Source organism: Camelus bactrianus, chromosome 14 (assembly GCF_048773025.1).
Source record: "Camelus bactrianus isolate YW-2024 breed Bactrian camel chromosome 14, ASM4877302v1, whole genome shotgun sequence".
NCBI lineage: Eukaryota > Metazoa > Chordata > Mammalia > Artiodactyla > Camelidae > Camelus > Camelus bactrianus.
In genome coordinates, this window is record NC_133552.1 from 70,794,942 (window position 1) to 70,820,745 (window position 25,804).

General features: G+C 61.1%; 1 protein-coding gene across 6 annotated transcripts in view; it reads right to left on the reverse strand.

The window, feature by feature from the left end:
• Window positions 1-44: 44 nt before the first annotated feature.
• The window catches only part of RASA3 (RAS p21 protein activator 3), a 78,180-nt gene continuing 52,420 nt past the window's right edge, over window positions 45-25,804 (reverse strand). For 5 of the 6 annotated variants that reach the window (XM_074378619.1, XM_074378620.1, XM_074378623.1 and 2 more), the window contains 19 exons: window positions 22,308-22,388; window positions 21,921-21,993; window positions 20,944-21,020; window positions 18,905-19,009; window positions 17,156-17,312; window positions 16,612-16,760; window positions 15,899-16,013; window positions 15,135-15,209; window positions 14,295-14,418; window positions 13,255-13,361; window positions 12,393-12,470; window positions 10,571-10,648; window positions 9,583-9,656; window positions 8,782-8,888; window positions 8,317-8,399; window positions 4,673-4,881; window positions 3,661-3,764; window positions 1,894-2,077; window positions 45-1,380 (listed from right to left, as the gene is read on the reverse strand). In XM_074378619.1, the coding sequence (XP_074234720.1) occupies window positions 1,182-1,380; window positions 1,894-2,077; window positions 3,661-3,764; window positions 4,673-4,881; window positions 8,317-8,399; window positions 8,782-8,888; window positions 9,583-9,656; window positions 10,571-10,648; window positions 12,393-12,470; window positions 13,255-13,361; window positions 14,295-14,418; window positions 15,135-15,209; window positions 15,899-16,013; window positions 16,612-16,760; window positions 17,156-17,312; window positions 18,905-19,009; window positions 20,944-21,020; window positions 21,921-21,993; window positions 22,308-22,388 (2,179 nt within the window). In that variant the 3' untranslated portion in view covers window positions 45-1,181. The remainder of the gene's footprint in view (window positions 1,381-1,893; window positions 2,078-3,660; window positions 3,765-4,672; window positions 4,882-8,316; window positions 8,400-8,781; window positions 8,889-9,582; window positions 9,657-10,570; window positions 10,649-12,392; window positions 12,471-13,254; window positions 13,362-14,294; window positions 14,419-15,134; window positions 15,210-15,898; window positions 16,014-16,611; window positions 16,761-17,155; window positions 17,313-18,904; window positions 19,010-20,943; window positions 21,021-21,920; window positions 21,994-22,307; window positions 22,389-25,804) is intronic. The other variant, XM_074378621.1, reaches the window with a different exon arrangement.

A 25,804-nucleotide genomic window follows, 5' to 3' on the forward strand; every position in this document is an offset into this window, starting at 1 on the left:
TGCATGACCAGCGGGCATGCCTGTGAAACCAAGCCAGTCTCAGAAAGAATAAAACATCTGTTTTAATTGACCAGTAAAATACATTGCAGATCATTAGTATCTTACAAACAGAAACATTAAGTTATAAATCCATGTTAAAAATTGCAGTTTTGTGCAGCCTAATAGCTATGTGTCCCAAGTTTCTTTTTTGCAACATTTTCCACCATTTTTTGTGAGAACAGGTAACGCCACTGTGAGTCCGAACACAGTACCTGCAAAAGGCAGACAGAGGGCACAGGCCCCTGGTCCTCCATGTCTGAACAGGGCTCGCCAAAAGCCGTGAGGGCTGCTGGGGGGAAGGCAGCAACAGCTGGGGGCTGACGGCCGCATCCCGAGGCAGGACCCCGACTCCAGTGCAAAGCAGCGCTGGCAGCCTGCAGGGCTTCAGAGAGACGTGCTCCCGGCCCAGGTGTCTGCACCCCGCGGGCCCAGGGCTCCACCCCTCCCTCTGCTTTCTCTGAGGATCTTTGCTTGGCTGCCGTGAGACACCCCTGTTCCCTTCTTCGTCCTCTGGGGGTATCCCCAACCCCCTGAAAGGAGCAGGTTTGGATGTTCCGAGTTACTTGATGTCAAAGAGCTAATTAAAAAGTCCTTTAAAAACGTTAAGAAAACCAGCTTGAAAATAATGTGCATTCTATGTGTACAGTCTCCCCAGATGTCCACTGGGGCAGCGAATGTGGGTTCTACTTTCAGCCCCACTGGCAGCAAACACCACCAGTCTGCTTGGTGTGGGGGCTGGGTGGACACCCAGCTCAGCCTGTCACCGGCTCCCGTGGCTGCTGGGGTAGGAGGCTCATAGGACAAGAGTGACGCTAACAGTGTCCAGCTGAGTCGAGGCCGAGCGCTAGAGAGTGCGGCCCCCCAGAGACCAGCAGGGGCGAGAGTGCACAGGATGCAGGAACACGTGCTCTGCAGAGGACGTGCAGTCCCCAGCACCTGTTCCAGAGAGGCCAGCTCAGGTCCCCTGCCTGGGTGGAATCAGGTGCACAGCTACTCCGGCAACGGCCCAGGACTCCTGGAAATTCACGAACTCAACGCCTGCCGTCTTGTGAGCGGCTGGAGTGCGGACCCCTCACCCGCTCCCGCCACTCCCGGGGAGATTCTCCCTCCTCCTTCCCAAGCATGGGCCTCCCTGGTGCGGCTCAGGGGCGTCCTGGGCTGGGCGTCCTGCAGGCTTCACATGGTATGGGTGGGGATCTCAGACTGCTGCCTGATGTAGCTCTGGAAGCTCTTGTCTCCAATGGGGTGCTCCCTGCGGGGAAGCGGGGAGGAGAGGGTGAAGACGGGTCACGGTGTGCGCACGCGTGGAGCAGGGGAGTCTTGTCTCCAATGGGATGCTCCCTGTGGGGGAGCAGGGAAGAGAGGGTGAGGGCGGGTCACAGTGTGCCCACACGTGGAGCGGGGGAGTGGGAGTGGACGGCGCTCAGGCACAGTGGTGCCCACGGGAAGTGTTCAGCATGGTGGCTCTGCCACGTTTAAGAAAAGGCAGCATTTCTAGAAGGTCGACATGGGTTCTCTCCATAGAGGGTGTTAAGGGGCCTGGAATGTGATGTGAACGTTTGTGGAGCTGGGAGCAGAGATGGGGTAGTGTCCCTGGGGCCTCTCAGCATCCTGGGCAGCCTGGCCAGAGTTGGGGTCTCTTCCAGAGTCCTCACTTCCCTTCCCTGCCAGACCAAACCCAGGTCTCCCTGGAAGGAAGGAGGAGGGAGGGAGGTGGGAGGGAGGAGGGAGGCAGAGGGTCTGGAGGGGCCGCACCGGGACACTGAGCGGCAGGCCTGGAGGTTGAAGTGAGACCCTGCTCTGAAGCAGGCAGGGGTCCGAGGCAGCCGCTCCCTGGCTCCCGGACATACTCACTGGCTCCCATACTTGGTCTTCTTGAACTTGTCCCGTTTGTACTGCGCGTGCTCCTGCTCCAAGGCCCCGACCCCGGCGATGACCTGCCTCAGGGTCTTGTAGGTCTCCTGGGGGTCGTCGATGATGAATGTGGAGTACTCCTCCTGCTCCGGCCCGGCATACACGGACCTGCTCCCACAGGCCTCTGCACGTCAGGGAGAGGCGGAGGTCAGCGCTGGGAGCCCAGGCAGGCGGCCCCGGAGCTGCATGGGGTGGGCTGACCGCTCGTGCACATGCACACAAAGCAGAAGCCACTCCAGGAGCTGGCTCATGCTGAACCCCAGAGTCCCTGAGGGTCCGACGTCCTGAGCGCCAGGGCCAGCCCTTCTCCAGGTGACCTGGCTCTGTCCACGCCCACCGGCTCCCCAAGCCAGAACAGGCAGACATCTGTCTGCTCCTGGGCCCAGGGTCAGTCTGGGGAGATGAACTTGAGGAAAGGGGTGCCGAGCTCCACCCAACAGTCGTGAGGACGCGCCACGGCTGGACAAGCGGGGCACACAGTGGACAAGGAGCCGTCCTTGTGGGGCCACCTCTCAGCCAGTCTGCACCAGCAGCTCCCTAGGACCTCTGTCACCCCACCTCTCAGCAGGTAAGTCTCTCATCAGATCACCTCACTCCTGCCAAAGACCACACGGTGGCCTCTGGGCGCCCACCTGTCTGCTAGCCCCTGAGCTGAGTCCTGCACTCTGGGGCCTCGGTGAGCCAGCATCAGGCCCCCCACCCTCGTCTGCAGCGTGTGCTAGTTCATCGTCACAGAGCGCTTCGCTGTCTTTAAATCCAGCTCGGGGCAAAGCTCTTCTCACTGGAAAACCTCAAGTTTGCGCAAAGGGAAACCGGGAAGATTCAAAACTTCAAAGGAAAGGGGGCTCCTCCCATGAGGAGTAAAGGAGTGGCGACCCGGGGCAACCGGGGCGAGTGAGCCGCACAGGGTGAGGTCCCGGAGCCCCACTGGTTGTGATGACCAGGCCCCGGCAAGGCCCTCAAGCTCCAGAGCCTCAGGGATCCCTCTGGGAAGTGGGGGCCACTGAGAGACAGGACAGGAGTCACCGAAGGACCGAGACCCCAAGGGGGGGCGGGACGGGGTGCCAGCTGCAAGACCCCAGTCGACTCAGCTCTGGGCGCTGTGCAGACCGCTTCACAGGGCTGTGTTATGAAACCCTTGGATCAGCCCGGCCAGGTGGGTGTGGTGCGGCCCGCTCCTCAGGGAGGAGGTCAGGGCTCCCCAGTGTCGATGTGCCGTAGGTCTCGTAGCAGGTGCCAGGCTGGCTCTGAAGGAGACCCGTGCGTCCTGGTGAGGCCCGTCCCAGGGCACCAAGGAGCGTGGACGGGGGAGGGGTGCTGGGAGAGGCCCCGGATTAGTGGGAGGGAGCAGTTTCTAATTTTGCAAACATGAAGAAGGGAGGACCCAGGGCCAGCGTCAGAGGAAGGCTCGCGACCGGACCGCTGAACAGACTGCGAGCATGATGAGGACCAGACGGCACAAGCACACCCACTTCCTCTTCACGGCTTCCTGAAACTAAGGCTGGGAACCACTGGAGAGCGTGCGCTCACGCCAGCTTGGCCAGCAGCCTGTGACTGAGGAGCACACCTTAATGAGGTGGCAACGCGGCACCAAGACCTTCACCGCCCAGATGGGTCTATGTCCTGTCATCTCTGCAGAAGCCCCACGTGTCCCAGGGCCCGGCCTGCGCCCCAAGAGCTGCCGTGACTCAGGACGCTGGCCCTCACCTTGCATCTTCTCCAGTCTGCTCATGTACAAGCTGAAGAGGGAGGAGATGCGCTCCGTCTCCCGGTCCCCGTCGATGTCCAGCTGGATGTTGGCCGGGAGGCCGCTGCCCGAGCACCCCAAGAACATACGAGGGAAGTGTGAGTCATCACGATACGGACTATTTAAAGGTCATTCAAGACGGTAGAGGGACCTGGTGCTGCTCTCGTCCCGGACCAGGGCTGGGGCATTGGTCACGAGCATTTGGAAGTGACCACCCACAGCCTTGGAGGTACCCACAGACCTGCCCAGACCTTTCTGCCACAAATAGTACAGACGCCCCTGGTTGTGCGCCCTGAAGGGCGGTGGGCTGCCCAGGAGGGGTCAGTCCCTGTCCCCGCAGAGGCTGTGTGGGCCTCTGCTCCTGCCCACCCACCCCCCCCGTGCAGCCTCTAGGGGCGGCGGGACCCAACAGACGTTTATCCCGCGTCTCAGCTTCAGTGAAGCCGCATCCCCTGTTCCCACCTCAAGGCTGTGGGGGGTCTGTCACTGTTCTCACAAGTCACACGGGGCTCGGGCGCCCAGGCCTCCCCCCCAGGACTGGCAGAGACGAACCCTCAGGAGGCCCAGCTGCCTCCATTTCTGAAGGAGGGAGGGGGGTGCGCAGATGTTGGTGGGGAACCGAAGGCAGTGTGAGCAGGACGGTGGAAACTTCTAGACTCTTCTTGGAAGAAACAAGGCAGCACCCTGTCTGGGCCTTCTCCCTGCACGGAGACCCTCCTCCACTGCCCATCCCCTCCTCGAGGACGGCCTGGACCCCTGGCAGAGCGCCCGAGGTCTGCGTGGAGCCTTTGCGGGCAGAGTCTCCTGATCGTGGGGAGAGCTGCCTCGGAGGCTCGGCCTCGCATGCAGCTGCCCAGTGGGCGGGGCTGCGTTTTAGCCCCAGTGCCGGCCCTTGGCCAAGCCTCCCAGTACAGTGCCCAAGCTGGACAACCGTGCCAGGCTGCACCGGGCACCTGAGAGGCACCGACCTACCCAGTGCAGGGGGTGCAGCCGGTGGCCGTATCCGAGGAGGCCCTGCAGCACAGCCAGTGGCCGTTGAGGTAGGCGGACGGGTGGTAGACTGTGAGCCGCTTCTGGTTGCGCTGGCTCACTTTGGTGAGGACGTCAATCCAGGCCTTGGCCTCCACGCAGTTGTTGGCCTGGATGTACAATGCCCGCTCAGGCTGGATGACCTGGAACATCTGCGGGGAGACGGGGGCTCAGGGGCCGCACAGCAAACCCTCCCGCCCCCCTCGCCCACTCCAGGCAGGTGTTACCTCCCCGTGAGGCTTCTCAGAGTCTCCACTGCCTTTTGTATTTCTTACTCATTCAACAAACATTCCTGGGTAACTCGCACTGTCCTGGGGACATAGTGGTCCAAACATCCTGCCCTTGTCAGCTTGCAGCCAGCAAGAAGGACAATAGTGAACACAAAGTGTGGGGACTGTGTGAGGGTGAAGACCTAATGGGGGGGTGGGCAGAGCCCTCTAAATAAATGATCCCCCAGCTGAGATCAGAAGGACGGCCCAGGGTTCATTAAGCTGAATGGGGAAAGCAGGGGTGTAAAGCCAGCAGCATGGGCAGTAGGTGCAAAGGCCCTGGGGCCAGAAGGGTTGGGCACTCCCAGCAGAAGCTGGCCAGGCTGCACACAGAGATGAGGCTGAGCAAGGGGGCTGGCAAGCCAGTGCCCTGGGAGGGCTGTGGGGGCTGGACTTGCCAGGAGTCAGGACAGCAAAGTCCATGGTGGCCTTCTGCAAGGGGGGTGGTGTGCACCCAGAGGAGAACAGGATTGGGGGGACTCCAGGAGGAGTTTGAGTCCAAGTTCCCAAGTGAATAGCCAGGACTCATTCAGAGATCGGAGGCTCCGCCCCCTACCGCACCCACACATGCACTGTTGCACAGGCCGTGTGAGGTTGCAATCCCCAAAGGAGGGCAAGACTCTAGAGGGAAGCATTTTGTTCTGACTGTCCTCACAGGCTGGCCCCTCTGACAGGGCTTGGCACACAGCAGGCCTTGGAAAATGACTCTCAAATGGAAGAGGAGGTTGTCCTGGTAGTCAGCGTCGTGGAAGGCTGCCTCTGAGGTAGGCAGCAGAAGAAACAGGCTGACGAGGAAGTGCTCAGATTAGGGGGTTATTCTCAACCCGATGGAATGAAGCCACTCACGCTGCTTCTAGAGTGCTCCCCACACTGGGTCCTTCTGCGGACGTTGGGGCCGCAGCCCGCAGAGCCCCCATGCGGGGTTGGGTGAGTGATATCAGGCCCAGGAACGCCCGAGGTGAGGTGCAGGAACAACAAGCTGCTCCTGGAGCAGGTGCTAGGGAGTTAACCTCCCTGAGGTCCAGAAAAACGCCCCACCCTAGCCACACGGTTGTCAGCTGGCCCAAGAAATCGCCCAGAAGCCAAGGTATGAAGCCAGTGCAGAGCGCGTGGAGCTGCCGTCTGTGGGCTGCGCTGGCCAGTGTGGGGCTCCCTCCAACAGTCCAGCAAGCACTGCCCTCCGTGGACCGTGGGGCCAAGACCAGCCCCGGCCAGACAAGCAGATCCCTGGTGGCCACAGGCACCTACTGAACACCAGACCACCTGGGGGTACCCATGAGCACAAGCCAGATGGACACCAGGACACTGAAGAAGGTGAGTGGTCAGCTGCTGGGGGCTGGGGGCCTGTGGCTGCTGGAGTGCGTGGCTCTGGGGGAAAGCTGTCCCCCCAGTGAGCGGTCGCTGGGGGCTCCTGGGGCAGGAGAAGTTTCGAGGGCAGCACAGAGCTGCCTGACACTGTTCTCACCAGGAAGAACACGTCGTGGGGCCGCCCCTCTGCCCACTACAGCCCTCGGCACAGGAGGAGTGGTCCTCCAGCCTGGGACCACTCAGGAGGTGCTCTCTCCCATGATGCCCGGCGGGCGGAGACCACACGGCCAGAAAACCCTCAGCCCCGGTCACAGTCACGGTTTCTTTAAAGCTGGGAGACCAGGGATGATCGGCAGGATTCCAAGTCTGGACTATTATTTATTATTTCTTACTTATAGCCCCACGGTGCTTCAAAGAAGACTGCACGTGACTTACGTAAAATATAGCTAATGAAATTGAAAAACATAAAAAACACAGAAAACTAGGAAGAGAGAAGCAGAAATGGAGAGAGACTGGGAAGAAGGAAGAGCTAAGATTGCAGATTTTCCGACGGAAACAGAGCCCAGAAAAGCCCCTGGATCAGGCTCCGCACTGAGTGCCGCGGGAGGTGCTCCCAGTTACCGCACCAGCCTGAGGCTGAGGCTGCTGGGAAATTCCGTCCCCCTACAGAGACCAGGCCTGCGCCCACAGAGCAAGGTCGTCCCCACCAGGGCTGAAGCCTGTGCTCTCCCTTGGAGCCTCGTGGAGGGGCAGGAGAGGATGCAGCGGCCTGTTTCCTCCCTGACAGCCTCTGGAGGTGCTCGGTGGTCAGGAAATGCAGACACCGCCCACCGGGTCCCCACAACACTGGGGAAGCAAGCACACAGCTGGGGATCCCAAAGCTGTGGGTGTGTGAATGGCCAGAAGTGGGCCTGATGTGAGGGCTCTCCCACAGCCTCGGTCCAAAGTCTGACTTTGAAAAGACTGAAATAACCAGCAGGCACACACTCTTGCCGGGTCAGGCCACATGTGGGTCCCCACAGACGTGGACCAGGCTCACACTTCAGTGGGGCCCAACCGTGTGTCTGGGGTGTGCCCGGATGGGGGAGCTATTCCCACGGCCAGTCTCGGCCACGTGAGCATCTACGTGGTAACATCTGTGAGAGACTCAGCCCCCGAGAGTGAAATGGAGACCTGGGGGCCTCACGGCCCAACCAACACATGGGTAGACCTCCACGGGGGAAGAGAGCTCCCGCGGGAGGCAGCCGGCAGACGCAGCGAAGGGGTGAAGGAGTCAGGAGCCGTGTGGATGGGCAAGGGCGGAGCTGACTCAGTGCAGCGTGTCCCCGAGAGCGCCTGCCCAACCGAGGGACCACGGGCCCCCGATACGAGTCACCAGCACGTGTGCCACCTTGTGAACCTCTCGATAAAACACATCACCAGAACCTGCTGCCGCTGATGACCTGACACCCAAACTGAGGGCTGCCCCCAAACTCTGGCCTATCTGCTTGTGGCTGAGGCCGCGAAACACAGAGAAGAGCTGAGGAGTGTTCCAGATTAAGGAGATGGCAGAGAACTAAGTACTTCCCAGCTGCTGACCTGGGAAAACAGCGGCTCAAAGGCCGTGACTGGATGTGGACTAGGGATAATGCAACATCAGCGCGGGGCGTCCTGATTCTGGGGACTACAGGGTCACGGAAAAGGACATCCTCACTTGTAGGATGTGGTTCAGGGAAAACACACACATTCTACGCAGAGAGAGACGAGGAGGGCAGGACACAACTCGGCAGGTGGACAAATGCAAACAACCAGCCTTACTCTATTCTCAGAACTTTCCCATAAATTGAAAACTAGATCTAAATGAACAGCAGGCCCCGGCTGACCCTGGTGGGGGGTGGGGGCTGCTTGCTCCAAGGTTCGGATGTGGAACCACACGGCGCCTGGTGGACACCCAGGGACTGCACATCCTGAGAGAGGACGTGGGAGGCAGGGCAGTGGTGGGAGGCACAGGGCAGGGAGGTGGTGACTCACGTTCTTCATCTTGAAGGACTCCTCCTCCAGCGTCTCCACCGCCAGGATGTTCTCGATGGGGATGCTGCAGAGGGGCGGGTCTCCTGTGCATGGGGCGGGGGGCTGCCTGTGAGCAGGCTAGTCTCCCTCTCAGGGTCTCACACCCGCCCCCGACAGGACCTGTGTCCACAGGGCCGCCCTGGCTCCGGGAACCATGTCCGCACGCTTTTGTGGGGAGAGAGCACCTCCTTGGGGTCCCACGATCTAGGTCTGAGACCTTGATTCCCATATGTGGCCCCGGAGGGCGACAGCCTCGGCCCACATCTGCCAAGGCCACGCTGGCAGAGCCCCCACCTCCCCCATAAGGAGCCGCTCAACCCGGATGCAGGTGGTGACCCAGTAGAGACTGAGACAATAAAATATGTAAATTTTATTCCTCAGAATAAAATACGTGAAAACAAGTGAAAAGCAAACTTTTCTTGTTACCTTTGTTTTTCTGGTAGGTAAATTCATGGTTTGTCAAGCGGAACCATCTTTTCTTAAAATTCTTCATCCCGAAGCGTTTTCGACCCTGTGCCCTCTTAATCATGAACCTGTTGGGAGGAGGACACGCCGGTGGGGCACGTCCCCAACGCCCGCCCTCCCCAGCAGCCCAGAGTCACGTAGGCAAAGCAACTCTCCACTTCCGTACCTGGGAGACTCCATGCAGACCGCAGGGTTTCAGTACCTTATAATTTTGTTTCCAAGTGACAGGATTTAAAAATCAAAAGGCAAATGCCACTACTTTTGAAAAGTTTAGCCCCTACGCTGGTGTCAGGTTCAAGTCACAAGCCGGTGATGCCAGTGGTCTCCCAGCACTCCACTGACGTGGCCTCCGCCCACCCCCACCCTGAAACATGGGCAAGAGTTGCTCCCAAGGAAAGTGCGGGCAGCAGGCCCACAGCCGTGGCAGGCTGTTCCCAAAGCAGAGACTGGCGACTGGGTCTCTGGGCTCTGTGCCCTGACGGAAGCCCCTCCAGAGGGAGGGGCTGATGGGAGCAGACGGGCCCTTGGACTTGGGTGGGTGTGGGGCAGCCCGGCAGGAGCACCTGACAGTCCCTCTCCCCACCCCCTTGCTCCCGGGAGAGCATCTCTCCATCCGCAGGATCGGCAGAGAACAGGCCCAGGGGAGTGACAGCTGTGTCTCAGACAAGCTCTGGGGCAGGCTTGGTGCGATTCAGAGATGGGTCTGGGTGGCCTCTGACTGGACAGACTGAGAACCCCGCCCTGCCTCTCCCGCTGGCCTACCCTTCCTTAAGCAGGATGGGTTGCTGCACACTCTTGGGGTCTCTTCTCCCAGAGGATGAGATCAAATCTAAGAACTAAATGTGGGAAAGAAATCAGATCGTTAAAAGGGGAACCGGCACGCCTGAATATATCCGCTCCTGGGCAGCATGGCTCTAGGGGTGCTTTGTGTCTCTTTCTGGCCCCAGAGAAGAGAGCGCTCTGGGGTGTGGTGCCAGGGTAGGGGTCCCCCTGTGCAAACCAGGGGTCCCACCCTGGTCTCCACTAGGGCTGAGTAGCTTCTGGCCCCCACCTGAGTGCACCTGCAGCTGGTACCGCACCTGGAAGGCTGCCGGGCTTCAGGCGACACCGGGAGGTCCACCAGCATTTGGCAGGTGACTCCCGAGTGCACTTCTAGTGGAGCTGGAAGCAGCCCTGCTCCACGCAGCCCTACCCCGGGTTCTGCTCAGCTCACGTCCCACGACCGGTCTGGGTTCCTTCCACCTACTTAGCTGCCTCAGCTCCTCCCCTGGACACAGTTTTTATGATTTGAGAGCTAAATATGTGAGACTGCTTCTAAACAGGAGAAAAAAGGAAAGCTCTAGGACCCAGAGAGATACTCTGGGAGGGCTGAGTCCCTAACTCTGGGTCTGGGGTCCTGGGTGCTCAGGGCAGGGGCACCAGGAGCACACAGCCAGGACGGGGCAGGATGTGGCATCCCAGAGCAACTGGGCAATAATCACGCGGGTGTGACGTGCAGGCACCGAGGGCAAAGGAAGCCCCGACCTCGACCCCAGAGAGGTGCCTCCAGCAGCCCCGGGCGGCGAGAGCCCCGGACTCAGCGGTCCCGAGACGCTGCGAGCCCACCAAACAGGGTGAAACAGTGTGAAAGGGTAATGGTCAACTTCATGTTATTTGGATTGTAACTCAATTTTTAAACAAGCAGCTCTGCTTCCGGGGAACAGCGTGACTATGGGGCAGTGAGACTGCATGACTTGAGTCCAATACTCACGTTTTTCACTGCGTCAGCGTATTTCTGCTCGTTGAAGAATTCATAAAATGCAGCCATGTAGGACTCCTTAAAACTGGCCTAAAATGAAACAGGTCACTTAACGATGTCTACAGGTCTCCTGGCCAAATGTGGAAACACTGGAGGCACAGGTGAGGACCAGCCTCAGCTGCGGTGACTGAGCGGAAGACGCCGGGTGGCCCTGGGGGGCGCTGCCCTGGGGGTGAGCCCCCTCAAGCTGCGTCTCACCAGGCTGCCTCCACCGGGCCCTTGTGAGGTCTTGTGACGAGTGACTCAGCACCCGTCTCTGGGGTCACTTGTTCCCAGATGCAGGCACTGGGGTCTCTTCTGTGAGCCGGGGGTAGGGAGGGGCTTCCTAAAGTGGGGAGTCAGGGCTCCAGCAGGAACCCGGGGAGGGGTCTCCAGCAGCTGCCCCCACGCTGCACCCATGTCCACTGTGTCCATATGAGGGCATTTCGCTCCCCCAGGTGTGAAAATGAGGTGGGTTCTGTGCTGATCTCAGCCCCGCTGGGAGCTTCCAGCCACCAAAAACTAGGACTGCCTGCCGGGGAGAGAGGCTGGAGCTCGCGAGCCACCCTACCTCTTTATTTTACCCAGATTCACAGAAAGCTGAGCGTTTGCTCGAAGAGCTTGTCTACAGGGATTGGACCTGGCCCCTCATGGCCCTGCACAGAGCAGGAGGAGGAGTTCTGGGCTGGGGGCTTCTATGGTCTTGGCTCAGCCCTTTGTAGACGGAGCCCAGCGGGCCCCTCCATGCAGGAGCCAGGTGCAGGCTCCATCCCCGAGGACGTCCCCACCTGGCCCTTGCACCACTGCCTGTCATGAGGTGCCCTCTCAGGCCTTGCACCATGTCAGTCTCGAGTGACAGGGCAGGGGAGATGCAGATTTGTTATCGAAGGGGTAAAATGTGCTTGGGGCCCAGGGAGGGCAGGGGCTGCCCCTGGCTGCGTGTGGATGAGCCATCGGTCACCTCCACTGATGTTCAAGCCCCACTTGGGCCACCAAGGGCTGAGGAGACAAGGTCTGGGAATCCACACCCGGCAGTGGAAGTATTAGCCACCTATAGTGACGTCACCACCTACAGGTGACACCATCACATACAGTGACACCACCTCCTACAGTGACTCCACTTCCTACAGTGACTCCACCTCCTAGAGTGATACCACCACCTTCAGGTGATGTCACCACCTACAGGTGACATCATCACATACAGTGACATCACCTCCTACAGTGACACCAGCACCTACAGTGACGTCATCACCTACAGTGACGTCACCACCTACAGGTGACGTCATCACGTACAGTGATGTCCCCACCACCTACAGTGACGTCATCACCTACAGTGACGCTACCGCCTACAGTGACACCAGCACCTACAGTGACGTCACCACCTACAGGTGACGTCATCACGTACAGTGATGTCCCCACCACCTACAGTGACGTCATCACCTACAGTGACGCTACCGCCTACAGTGACACCAGCACCTACAGTGACGTCATCACCTACAGTGATGTCCCCACCACCTATAGTGACGTCATCACCTACAGTGACGCCATCGCCTGCAGCGACATCACCGCCTACAGTGACGTCATCACATATAGTGACGTCACCGCCTACAGGTGGCGTCATCACGTACAGTGATGTCCCCATCCCTTGCTGTCGTCCTTTTCCTCCTAAAGAGCAGTTTCACAGCCTCGCATGGAAGGTGCTTGAGCTGGTGGGGAAGTTACGCTCCTGGTCATGTAACTCCTCCCTGTCGCCCCCCACCATGTGCTGAAAAGAGAACTAAAGTCAGTGACTCACAGACTTGGACTTGGACAGGCTGCCAAGGGTCTGGATGGTCTTCGAGACGAGAGTCAGCGTCCTGGATGTCTGCGGGTCCTGCCAGAGACGGGGCCGGGGACAGTCTTACAGACAAGGTGTGACCCAAAGGGCTGACAAAACGAAGGCTATCCCCTAAAAGCTGCCCCAGCATGAGCGTCGTCTGCGAGTGAGCAGATAAACACACAGACACTAGATCTGGAGGTGCCTCCAGACCGTCCCCTAAAGGTGCAGCCCCCAGGCCCCAGACCCCGCGTCTCCTCACACACAGCAGTGTGACAAGAGCTGCTCAGGCCGGTGCAGGGCGGATCCTGCCGGCCACCTCCCCTGTCGGGTCTCCCGCGTGACCTGCCTGGGGCCTCCGTCACCCTGCGTGCAGTTCGCGGACTTATTTCAAACCCACAAAAGCAGGAGTGGGCCCATTCCCCTCGAATCCCTCAGCCTAGGCTTTCCGCTTGGCGCTTTCTGTGAAAGCTCGGAGCCCGGCTCAAGGTGGGGGGCCGGCTCAAGAAATATCTGCTGACTGACTGGAGGGACGGCTGGATACCCAGGAGGCTGCAGATCCCCCATCCTCCCGGAGGCAGGATTAGTCACAGTAACAGCCACAGTGACACTCCGGTCACCCCTTAACAGTTTTACCGACACATCGTAGATTAAAAAGTCTTGAAACCTTCCTGAGACTAAGGAGTTCAGGGCAGGCGGCACGTCCACAACCCAGTCACCACGTGGTGCTGCCTCTGCCCTCACACGGCTCCACAGACCCTGCCCAAGCCGCCTGCTGGGTCAGGAGGGCTGGATGGTCCAGGCCTGGCCGACCAGTTCCCAAGGCCGGATGCTGACGTACCGTGTGGTGGGGCGTGAGCTGGAAGAGGTTTGGGGACAGGATGGCTGGAGCGAAGAACCTCAGGAAGATGAAGCTGCTGACGGCCGTGTACCTCACGTCCAGGTCGTCTGCGGCCAGGACAGGAGAGGACAGCAGTGGGCCTTGGGCGGGGCGCCTGTGACCAGAGCCCCACTCCTCTGAGGGCCTCCCGGAGGCGAGCGCCAGCCTGCAGCCCATGCCCCGCTCTGTCTCTGTCTCTGCTGCTAAAAGCTCAGCTCTGTCCAGCAGCTGGGCTGCGAGACAGGACCGCTCACCAGCCCTGGTGCTGCGATGCCGAGATGGCTGGGTGGGTGGTTTGCAGCTGGGCAGGAGGGTATGACTTGCTCACCCCCTCTCAAAGGGGTCTGGGGCTTAGGTGTGCTGGGTAACTGCCCTCCCAGTCCCGGACGGAGCCTCACTCCCTGAAAGCAGGGGTCCTGTCCGTGGAGGGCCCAGCCCAGGCCCCACTGCTGGAGAGGACGCGGTGCCCAGCAGGCGTGGGGCCTTCTGTCTGGCCTGTGGGGACCACCCTGGGGGCTGCGGCACCACACACTGCGCTGACTCACGGCTCCCTGGGGACGGGTGGGCAGGGTTGGGACGGGGCCTCTTGGACCAGGCAGGGCACCAAATGGCACTGCCCTCTCCTCGGCCTGGGAAACCTGGCCCGGGCTGTGCTGGCACCCCACGTGCAGGCCCTCAGGTAATCTGACGCCCGCCTCCGGGGCAGGACCCTGCTTTGCCCCCGCAGAGGTCTGCACAGGGTGGCTCCTGGCATCCCCCTGAGGAACCAGCATAACTGAAAAGGGGACTCTCCTTTGGGTTCCCTCCCGGCCCACTGACAAAGGGCTCATCCTGTCCTTCTGGAAAATGCAGCAAAGCAGAGTCCAAGGACACTGGGTGCCGAGCTGGAAGGTAGCTTCTCTTGCTGCAAAGGCCCGAATGAAACACTGCGACACAGCGCGGCCCCAGCTCACACAGGGGTGAGTGCAGACGGGGGAGCCCTGGCAGCCCAGGGCACTTACCTTGGAAGCGCTTGGCGGCTGCCTCTCGCAGGGAGAAGAAAATGTCACACATGACAGTGGGGCAGCTCACCCCCGACTTGGTAATGACGTTGAAGATGCGGTCAACATACTGCCGCAGGTTCTCCTGTAATGGGGGGCGGGGTGCTGAGCGCTGCCTGCTCCCGGCCCTCCCTCTCCCTCGGCTGACCCGCTGGCTGCTCAGAGCCCCCCACCACTGCGGAGAGGTAAGGGCAGAAGAAGGAGAGGGGACAGGGGAGGGGGTTGAGGGCAGGGGAGTGGGGGAGGGGACAAGGGAGGAGAGAGGGCAGGAGAGGGGAGGAGGCAGGAGAGGGGAGGAGGCAGGGGAGCAGGAGAGGTCAGGGGAGGGGAGAGGGAGGGGAGGGGAGGGGGAGGAGACAGGAGAGGGAGAGGGGTCAGGGGAGAGGGCAGGGGAGGGGGAGGGCTGACTCCCGGTCACAGGTAAGGACCAGGGTGCTGACCAGTCACAGTGACTCATGGAAACAACTAGAGATGGGGGGGCATGTTGTGTTTCCTCTGCCCCGCCACATCATCGGCCTTCATGAAGAAACCACATGGGAAGATTAAACAGGGATTCTGCTCTTTTAAAAAACAGGTCAGAGCTCTGGGAGCAGCAGGAGGCGGCCAGGTGGGGGCCCAGCTTGCTGAGGTGAGGAGCGGCCCCACCCCGCAGGGGAGCTCCCGGCTCTTTGGGGAGCACGGGGGTGCAGAGCGGGTTAGCAGCAAAGTGAAGGCAGATGAGGCAGCAGCTGGGCGGTGAGGCTGTCCCTGAACACCTGCCCTCACCCGCCCTCCTGCTGGGCCCCATCCCTCCGGCCTCACCATGTTGCTCTCCAGGCTTTCATGTTCCTTCAGCCGCACGGGGTCGATCTCACAGGACTTGTGACTCTGGCAAATCTGCAAAGAGCATTCACAACCCAGAGAGTGTGAGCCCACTACAGAGCGCGAGCGGGTGGACGGCCCCGCGGACATCGCAGCGGGTCCAGAACAGCCACCGCGTGACGGACGCCACAAGGAGCACGTGGGGTCGTGGCCAGGACACTGAGGGGTGCGAGGCCTCGGGCCCTGGGGGAACAGCCTTTCCCAAGACAGTTCTGCATGAGATCAGGTTCACCAAGTTTAGTAATGTTTTCACTTTAAAGTTCTGCCCGGATTTGGCACAGAGGTCAAACCAGAACAGTATCCTCAATGGTCTCTCATTGCTTTTGCGACACTTCTGGGGATGCGTTGCCTATACTGGCGTCCCCGGCGGGAGGTGTGAGAGAAGCTGTCCTCTGGAGGGGAGGCCAGTCACTCCTCCCTGGTTGTCTGACCACCGGTGGGAGACAGCAGAGGCCATCTCCGCCCACCTGGCGAACTTGGGCGGGGGGTGTCCTCTGAAGGACGGGTTTTCTCTCCCATGTCCTTCTATCTTAGCGGAAACATGAGCTTTCTTAAGTGTTTGTCTAATTTGAGAAAACGTGGAAGGATCTGGGACTCACTGGCAGGTCCCCAGGGGTGGCCGGGGAGAAGCTGATGGGGAAGTAGGGTCTGCGGGCTCTGGGCCCTGTCCCGCCCCCTTGCCCTCCATGGCCCCTTGGCCTCACCTCCTCAATGGTGGGCTTGAGGGTGTCGTGCAGGTACTGCATCCCTGCCAGCTTCATCGTCTCGTCGATGCACTTGGATGTCAGCGAGTTTCCTCGGAAAATGGTGTTGGGGTCCCTGCACAACAGTGACCAGTAGCGAGGCATCCCAGGCAGAGGCTGCCCTGACCGACGCCTCACGGCTGGGAGTCCTGAGCTGGGCCTGCCTGCCTGTGCAACGAACCCATCCACCGCCAAAGGCCAACACACGCACGGCTGCCACCAACAGGTGCCTCCTCGTTCTGCGCTTTGAGGGCCCTTCTGCTCCTCTGGGTCTGGGTCAGCACAGGAGGTCACAGGGCAGGGACCACCCTCCACCGGGGCACACTCCACATCCTTCTGTTCTGACGGTCCCGGGGCGCCCCGCCCCAGCAGAATCCGCCTCCCTGGAATGGCCACAGGCCCTGGAGCCAAGGCGGCCCAGCCTCTGCCGTGGGCTTGAGATGGGCTTAAGACGGACTCGCAGCTCCCACCTCAGGCACTGAGCCCCTCGGGGCAACGGGTGTTCCTCACCCCTTCCTGCCTTGAGGCCTGGGGTTTCCAGAGAAAAAGCACATCTTTGAAATGGGGAGTGGGGAGTGTATCTCTGGAGGAAACCTGTCCCTGGGAATCCTCCAGCGCCTGGCCCCCGGCCCTGCCCCTCACCGGACTCAGGCCTGACCCGGGGCCACACTCACTGGGTCCGCCGGACCTCGGCGCTGGCGATAGCGCAGATGAAAGGCACCACCCGGCCATAGTGCAGGAGGAGCCTCACGAGAGGGACTGCCGCCTCCTGCTTCTCCCTGCACACCTCGCCCAGGATGTGGGCTGCAGACGCCGAGACGGGCTGGGGAGACAGCGGGCGAAGGAGGGTGAAGGAGCCCAGACCCGCGCAGCCCACTAGCTCGGTGGTCCCTCCCATCACAGTGAATGTGCTCTTAGTTGAGGCAGAAAAACACATCTTTCATGAAAACCCCCATCAAAACCTCCAATCTGCACACATGCTCCGGGTGGGCCTGCTGGGCCTGGGCCTCCCCTGCCCCCCCACGTCCAGCACCAGGGCCGGCGAGCAGAGGACTCATAACCTTGGGGTCACGGTCAAACTAAGGGTAAGTCGCCAGCCACACTGGGCTACCCCCAGCTCTGGACGCAGTGGGTGTGAGGGCTCCCAGCCCTGCAAAGGGGGCACAGCTGGTCCTGAGCATGGGGGCAGGGCCCTGGGGCGTGCCGCACACGCAGTACCTCCACGTCCGCCGACCTCAACAGCAGGTCCCGCAGCGGGCCGTAGTAGTCGGAGGAGAAGACGTGGTCTTCTGTGTAGACCACGTTCAGCCGCAGAGACCCCAGGTCCCCCGGCTTTAGGCTCTTACTGCCATTGTCTCGGGGCTGAAGGAAGTACCTGGCACAGGACAAGGGGACGAGGCAGCGTGAGGCAGCCACACCCTCCAGGGGCTAGTTCCCTCCAGGGTCAGTCCACACCGTGCTCCATGTGGTCCTCCCGCCTCCGGAGGTGTAGATTCTGAGGAGAGGGGCTCTGGGAGATTCTGCAGGACACTCCCTGCAGGGTCTGTGCACCTGGGGGGTCTCCCACCTGACACCCCCCTGCTGGGTCCATGCACCTGGGGGGTCTCCCACCTGACAGCCTCCTGCAGGGTCCGTGCACCTGGGGGGGGTCTCCCACCTGACACCCCCCTGCAGGGTCCGTGCACCTGGGGGGGGTCTCCCACCTGACACCCCCCTGCAGGGTCCGTGCACCTGGGGGGGGTCTCCCACCTGACACTCCCTGCAGGGTCTGTGCAGGCAGCCTGCACGGGATGTTTGTTATCCGGCTGACCACAGAGCCTCAGACTCAGGTGGAGGTGGGAAAGTGGAACAGTGGCAGGGACAGGCAGCATGAGAGGGGTGAGCCATGAACAGCTTAGGAGAACGCCGGGGTAATTTACTTGTGAAGGTGAACACCCAACAGCTGCCCGCGACGAGCAGAGCCTGGATGAAATGACTCTCACAAACATGTGGTAGAGCTCCTGACGTCAGAGGGGACGGTGAGCTTGTGCTGCTGGCTGGGCAGAGCCCGGGCATGTAGTCACCTCGCTGTGCTCCTGACCAGACACCCTTTCTCTTCTGTTCACCTGGGAGGCCCTGCAGGCACCCCGTCTACTCTGAGCACACGGCCAGGTGGCCTGAGGTGCAATGTGGGCAGTGTGTCTGGCTGAGGCACCGACCTCCTGGGACTCAGGTCACATCTCTGTCTTGAGGCCATGGCCATCAGCCCAGCAGGGCCTCCTATGGTCCAGACCTGCTGGGCCCCGGGCTAACGTCTGCACAGAACTGAAACACCAGTTCCGGTTCCTGGTAGCGGGACACCCCTTGGGGCACAAGCAAACCGGTATCACATAGATAGCCTGCAGGTATGCAGGGCTCCGAAGTGTGCTGTGCCGTGTGTGTGCCATGTGTGTGCTGTGTGAGTGCCGTGAGGCATGTGTGTGACGTGTGGTGTGTGCGCCGTGTATGTGTGACGTGTGTGGCGTGTGACCCGCACCTCCTCCCACCTGAGTCTGTTAAAGGAGATGTGGGAAATGAGGCCGTGGCGACCAAGGTGTCTGAGGCGCCTCGCACTGGTGTTTCCTCCCTGTGATGCCATGTGACCTATGAACTACTGTCACAGGAAGCCAAGGTGCCACAGGGACAAGAAGGGACACAGGGAGCAGAAACCTGTCTCCCGGGACGCGTGGGGTGGCCGAGACCCCAGTCGGGCATAAGTGGACATTCGTCTGAAACCGGCAGGCCTGCGCCCTGCGCAGGGGCACCTCCAGAGATGGAGGGTCCAGAGTGCAGTGGGAGGGGCGGGGGGCAGAGCAGGTGCGGCCCCCTCGGTGACCCGCCCGGGGACTCTGCCTGAGGCTCAGCCACCACCCTTCAGACGCTTGCTCAGTGTGGCCCCATCCTCTGAGCCCCGTGCGGACGGGAGGGGGAGGCCCCCCGTGCCCTCACCAGGCCTCGTAGGGGCTGCACTGCCGCAGCACTTTGAGTGGGATCCGCAGCTCTCCCAGAAACTCGTCCCCGAACTTCAAGTTGCTGGCGTTCCAGAGGTCCACCCTGGAAAACACCAGTCACACGGGCCTCTTAGTGGGAGGCCGGAAGGGGCAGGGGGTCCCTGCACCCCTGCTCTCTCTGCAGAGAACGCAGAGCCTTTGGTCCCCCACTGGGGCACAGCCGGCGTGTGAGGTCCCCCCGCCCTCGTGTCAGGCGGGGCAGGAGGGGCTGCAGGGTGCTGAGGCCATCAGCGTCCGTGTCCTGCACCCGGGAGGCCTGCTGGAGCAGGACCATGGCCCCGGGGGGCACGGTGCCCTCGGCCTGCGGGGCTCGACGCAGGGTGAACAAGGACTGGCTCCTCTGGGCACCTGCAGGGAAAGGCGCCTCCAGGGATGGGCCAGGCTGCCCACCTCACAGCCAGGACGCCCCACGTCCATCATAGGAGGACATGTGGTGTCCCTGACGCCTCTCCCTCCACCTGCACTTGGTCCCTGCACCTGCCAACCTCGTGATCCGCCTGTGTGATCGCGGCTGGGAGGCTGACGGGGCGGCCACGTCTCGGTTGCCCCGTGTGGAGAGCCCATGCCCTCCTGCTGAGTGTCCTGACCCTCACTCAGCCTTTTCCCTCAGACAGAATGCTCACTGCTCCCTTCAGTTTGGGGCCTGTATGTGCATGACAGACGGGCGGCATTCCCGTGTTAACATTGCGCACACCCCACAGGCTGTAATTTAACCCATGGTCACTCAGGACTGAAGACCTGAGACCAGCTCGACCACACTGGTGCGTCATGGGGGAATTCCAGGAGATGATACCGCCCTTCTTCCCTGCCAGGCTGAGCGCAGCAGCAGCCTGGGCGAGGGGGACATAGGGGATGCATGTCCCACATCACAGCACTTTCCAAACAAATAAAGCAGAGACTGACCCTCCAGGTGGCATTTCAGTGATAAGACAAACCAGCCACCAGGCTGCCTCGTTTCCTTTTTAAAAAGAGAAGCACTTCAGACATTCTCAGTTCATGTGCTCACAGACACACCTAGGACGCCCCTTGAATTCAGAGCCCAGTCCTTCATAAACACTCCTTTCTCTGAGCGAAGGGCAGAGCTGGTGTCCAGGGAGCAGCTGGTGCACAGCCATGCTTAGAACGAGGCCTGAGGCCTGGACTTGCCTGGACACTGCACTTAGGGTCACTCTGCTTCTGGTTTGCATTTTGAAATGGAAGACTTAAACTGACTGGAAACACTCAGAATGGGGCTCAAACCGAGACGTGTGTACAAAGGCCCGTGGAGGTGGAGGGACCCGCAAAGAGGAGGGAAGAGCCTCGGCCGACCCTGCACCTGCCAGTCACCCCCCGCGCCCAGAGCCCCACTCCAGGGCCTGGTCACTGCTCAGAGCCAGGTTTTTGGGAGGAACCCAGAGTCTGCCCCCAACTGAATGCCCATGGTGCTTCCAGGGAAACTCAGGTGCCTCCGGAAAGCAATTTTCAACCACGTCAAGACTGGAGAGTCCCTCCGGTTCTTGGGGACGGGGCCGGTTAGGCTTCACTGTGGCCAGCCCCCCGCTGTGACTCGGGTCTCCCACCCTAGTGGGGGCTACTACTCAGAGCTGGTGGGAAGAGGGCTGCGTGGCCCTCAAGTGGACGCTGCGACCCTCAACCTCGAGGGTGATGTGTGCAGGCTGCACACCGACCTCCCTGCGAGGCTAGAGCGGCAGGACCCCGTGCCAGGCCAGGCCGTGCCCGCCTGAGGGGCAGGAAGCCTTGGCCCCCAAAGGTGCCACGGAGCAGACCATAAAGCCCAGTCTGCCCTTCCAGCCGCCTCCCAGCGACCTGGGGAGCCCCGGCTCTAACGTCGGCCACATCCAACACTCCAGCGTTAAAATAACAGAGAAAGAGGAGCCCCTCTCTGCACCCCCGATGTCAGAACAAAACAAAGGCAGGCGGGAGGTGCGATGGGCGGGGCGCAGCCGCCAGCAGGGACCCGCCCGCACACGCGCTCACCGGATCTCAAGCTTGTCCACGTCCTCCTCCTCGAAGTCGAAGTGGGACTTGCGGCTGTAGCTGCAGGGTCGGGTCACCTGGGGGCGGGGGGACAGCGCTGGGCCTGCCGCCCACTCACACCCACACTCTGTCCTGCACGCACACCCTGCCTCTGGGGACCCACTCGGCTGGAGTCTTGTGGCCCGGCTGCGAGGGGACCGTCCAGGGACAGAGGCGGCTCTTCACCTCAGCCTCGGGTCCTCCCTCCACACCCTCTCCAGGGCTACCAGACGGGGAGATCGCAGCCCCCGCACCTGAGAGACGTGGGGGCCAAGGACAGTGGGGAAAGGCCCAGGTCCTCTGCTGGCCCTAACGCACCCTCCATCTCATTTCCCAAAACTCCGCCTTCCGGCCCCAGCCTCACTACACCTAGACAGACCCCGCAGCCTGGTGCTCCACACGCCCGCTGGGCCTGCGGACTCCCGGGGAAGCCCTGCCCACAGCCTGCTGCCCGCCTGGGACAGGGCGCCTGGGACAGGGCGCCTGGGACAAGCTTGGGGCCTCTGGACCTTCTTCCTGCTGTCCTGCCCTGGGCGCGCCGTCCTACCTGTCCAGGGGACCCGTATTCTGAGAGCTCCAGGGGTGTCTTGTCTGCCTGCAGCTGCTCTTTTGCATCAAGACCTCACTATTTCTGGGGAAACAAGCCTCCCTCCCCTGCTCAGGGAAGAGGCAGAAGACACAAAACCCCAACCAAACAAACGGTAAACCCCCAAAGTCTCAGTAATTTGCAAAGTATTAATTTGTCAGCATTCAACTGAAAACTGGGTTCTGCTGGAAGCAACAAGTGGCCTTTCTTCCAAGGAAACTGGAGCCGCAGGCTGGAGGGGGTCTCCCGTGTGCCAGATGGAACTCTTGGAAGGACGTGCTGAGGGCCTTCGGACCCAGACTCTGCCAGATTCTGGGGGTGGGTTCAATCACACTGGCCCCCAAACACCAACCTCAAAGTAAAACACTTCGTCGAACTGGGGGTTGTTGGTCTTCTTTTTCACTTTTGTCTTCTTTGCTTCCGACCTGCAGTCGTGGGAGGAAGGATTAGGGTGGAAACAGCATGGCTGACACCAAACCTGCCAGCCTGAGGTGAGCCACCAAGTGAGTGAGCAACGCATCTCCGAAGGTTCCTGTTTGTCTCCGAGCCCAGATGGTATGCAAACCAGGAACCTCTACTGAGCCAAAAATACGCGCTGTGAAGAACACAAGGTTTCTTTCTCGGGAAGCAACTTCGGGGCAACAAAGGACACAAAATCCTCCATGTCTGGGCTCCCCATGCCCCCACTGAACGACCCTCACCGCCTCCCGTGCCCACGCCCTCCCCCGGCCACACTTGCCTGTATGGTCCTGCCAGTGTCACCGTGGCGTAGGGGTCACACTGCCCGTTCACGATGGGGAGGCCCTGGCACTCAAGGATCCTGAGGAGAGAGGTGGGAAGGGTCAGCAGGGGACAGGAGGCCCACAGCCACCTCCCAAGACTGCCCCAGGGTCTGAGCTGTCAACTGTCTCAGCAGCTTTGTGCCAAGAGCCACGCGTGGGCAAAGAGCTGACCGTCACTGCCCGGGACCGTCTGGGGGAAGGAGAAAGTGTGTGTGCATTCCCAGGAAGGGCAGAGTGGCCTTGGCTGAGCAGGACGTGGTTCTGGTGACTTCTGCAGTGATGCTCCAGCTCCACTTCTGAGGAGTGGCTGGAGAGTTTTGTCTCCCGCAGTCCTGCCAGGTGGGGTCTGGGGCTATGTCTGAGTTACTGGTGGGGACCATGGGCCCTGTAGGCAAGGGCACGACAGCTGCAGCCTGGGGGTTGCCTCCTTCACACCCCTCGCAGCGGGAGACCTTTGTCAGGCTTCCCTCCCCTGACCCCACTGCGGGCTGGGGCTCCCTTTGGTCCTAGATGGCAGTCACACCCGCCCTGGTTACTACCCCATCACCTATCACCCTGGTCTGTTGCTGGACTGTTCCTGCTCCTGCTTCTGGCTGGCCTGTGTTGAGCAGACGTGGGACCTTGTGAACGTCATGCTGTGGGTGCCCAGATCCTGGGGTCATCTGGCCCTCGTGCTATCTGCGGTCAGGGGTCTCTTGTTTGAGGAGCAATTCTTGTCAGGGAGGTGCCAGCAGCCTTGCCCCACTGCCTGGTGTGACCCCTGAAGTCCATGCTGAGTGTCCGAGTGAGAACAGGGCCTTCCACTGGGCGGGTGGAGATTCGAATGACCCCAGGCCTGAGGTGCCCCACCTTGGGCGTCCACGCAGGTCCAGGGAGCACCAAGTCCCCCCTCCAGAACGCACTCACAGTGGCCTTGACCCACAGCTCCAGTCTGTCTCCTCACCCACCTCAGGCTTTGCCTGGGAGACCCTGCTGCCCATGCCTGGTTGCACCCCCAGGACAAGAGCCAGCCCCTGGCTCACCTTGTCTGCCCCAACTCGGGGCCGACCACCCACCATCTGGACAGCTCACTTGACGGCGTCCAGCCCCACTGACTGCCTGGCAGGAGGCAGAAGCCCTAACCCCACACTAGGGCGTTGAGGGTCTGGCTGCGCCATTCTCCCTCATGTCTGAAGTTGGGAGACCACGGGTCCCTTGCACCTGGGGAAGCCAGGTGGCCTGGGCAGCTTCCACCTTCCTGGGAAGCCTTGAGGTGCTGACCCATCACCGGACGCTCCTGACCAGGCAAGGCCTCTGTCTCCCGGTTCCTCCTCCCACGCAGCGCAGGCCTGTCCTGAGCTGGGAGTGGTCTGATGGACCCCTCTCTCCATTTCTCTGGCACTTTGTCTGGAGCCCCCGTGAGACAGGCTGGGTCTCGTGAGGGCCCACGGTTTCCACCAGCCTTAGCCCGTGTTCCCAGCCCTCTCTCTTTACTCTTTCTGGAGCATTTCTGCTTCTCCCCCACTGCTGACCCTGTCCTGGTCACCTCCTCTCTCCAGGAACTACCTCATCTCTAAACAAGTATTTTCTGAGCTCTCGCCACATCTCGGACACATGTCCCGGGACGGGCATGGAGCCGTGAGCACAGACGCTCTGGGGGTGGGGGGGGGAGGAGCCTCCAGCGCAGGAAGGCCAGACGCCTTTGTTCCCACTTTCTGGACAAAGGAAGTAAAGCTTCCCGCTAAGCTGGCTGCCTGTCCTCTTCCTCCAGCTGGACACACAGTGGGGTGCAGGGCCAACAGACCTCCTCACTGGGGTGGGTGATGGACATCCCATCTCCCTCAAAGCGGCAGTGAAGACCCTTCAAGACCCCTCAGGGATGAGAAGAGCAGGTGCTTCCAAGGTTACAGGCCACCCTGACCCAAAAGAACGGGCTGGACACAGAAGGCAGGTGTCTCTAAATGGCAGGGGCTGGGATTCGCCATCTGGGGCCCGTGCTTCCTGGAGCTGAGGGGGTCCAAGGATGAGAGGGTCCCCACAAGCTGAGTGAGACCAGACCCCCGAGTCCCCAGTGGCCACGGGTGGGGTTCTGCAAGGTCAGCTCGGGGCTTGGTGGGGTGGGGAGACAGCAAGGACAGCGGGGCAGGTAGCTGTGGTGTCGCTGGGGAGGCTCCTCACTGCAGCGCCCATCCTCCTGCTCTGGGCGCTGCACCTGTGGTCACCCGCTCAGGACTGCTCTTCCCAGACAGACGGTTCACTTCCACCCTCCGCCCTCAGAGGCGGGGCCACCCTCAGGACAGGTCCTGGCCCACACCCCCTGCGCTCACCCTCCTGCTCTCCACCCGCCTGTCCCTCCGTCTCCCCACCACTGACACAGCTGCATTGCTCTGTGTGAGGCTCACGTCAAGTCTTTTTTCAACATGGGATAAACTACAAGCAAGGAAACAGGCAGCTCTCTCCTCACGGCCACTGGACCCGAGGGCACAGCAACTATTTCAAGAAGAAAAGGGAAAATGAAGGAGATCACCGAGCTCATCTCCGCCACTCCAGACGAGAGCCCTCACCACATCCCACGCGTGCCCTACATGTGTCCACACCGTGCCCTCCTGCGGGTGCTATGGGGACAACCCTGCAGCCTGACCTGACCGGGGCCGTCTTCAGCCATCAGACGATGAATGTGAGCAGACTATGCTGTGGGCAGCTGGGGCAGGACCTCCTTGGACAACAGACAACGGGGGACCCTGCTCCCCCCTCCCCCAGGCCTGCTGGTGGCCAGAGACAGTGGAAACCTAAAGCTGAACTTGGAGGCTTTGCCAGCATTTCCTAAGCCCAAGAAAAGGGTGTCACCAAATTTGCTGAAGCCCTCGCTGGCCGGGAGCAGGTAAAGGATGCAGCCGGGAACAGGTGCCCTCAAAGACAGGACGGCTGGGTGTCTCTGGCGGGCCCCCCACACCAGAGGGTCACGTCCCCTCCCACAGGGCAGGCAGGCCCCTTCCCTCTGCAGGAGCCACCTAACTCTGCAGTATCTGTGGGGCGTTTGCGGGAGGGGCGGTGCACAACTCCTGACCGCTGCCCACTGACCCTGGAAGACTGGCCAGTGTGTTTGGTAAAGACACTGCGAGGCCCGCGGGGCAGGCAGTGAGAGCAGATTGTCCACGGGGAGCGCACCAAAGCCCTTGCTGTGGTCAGAGGGCCCGTGGGGAGTCCTGCGTGTGTCCAGCCTTCCTGAGGCCAGCTTCCTCCAGACCACCCGAGGCTCTGAGGCCCTAGAGGTCAAGAGTCCACCACAAACTCAGTGTGGAGACCACCTTCAGATACATGCACAGAGGTGCACACACACACGTGCACACTCACTAAGCATTTGGGAGTAGGAGGGGCCTTGGATTTGGGGTTGGGGTCAGAGGTCAGGCATGGGCACCCCACCTTGCCATTTCCTTGTGTGTGATGCCAGGGCTGTGACCCCAACCTCTTTGCC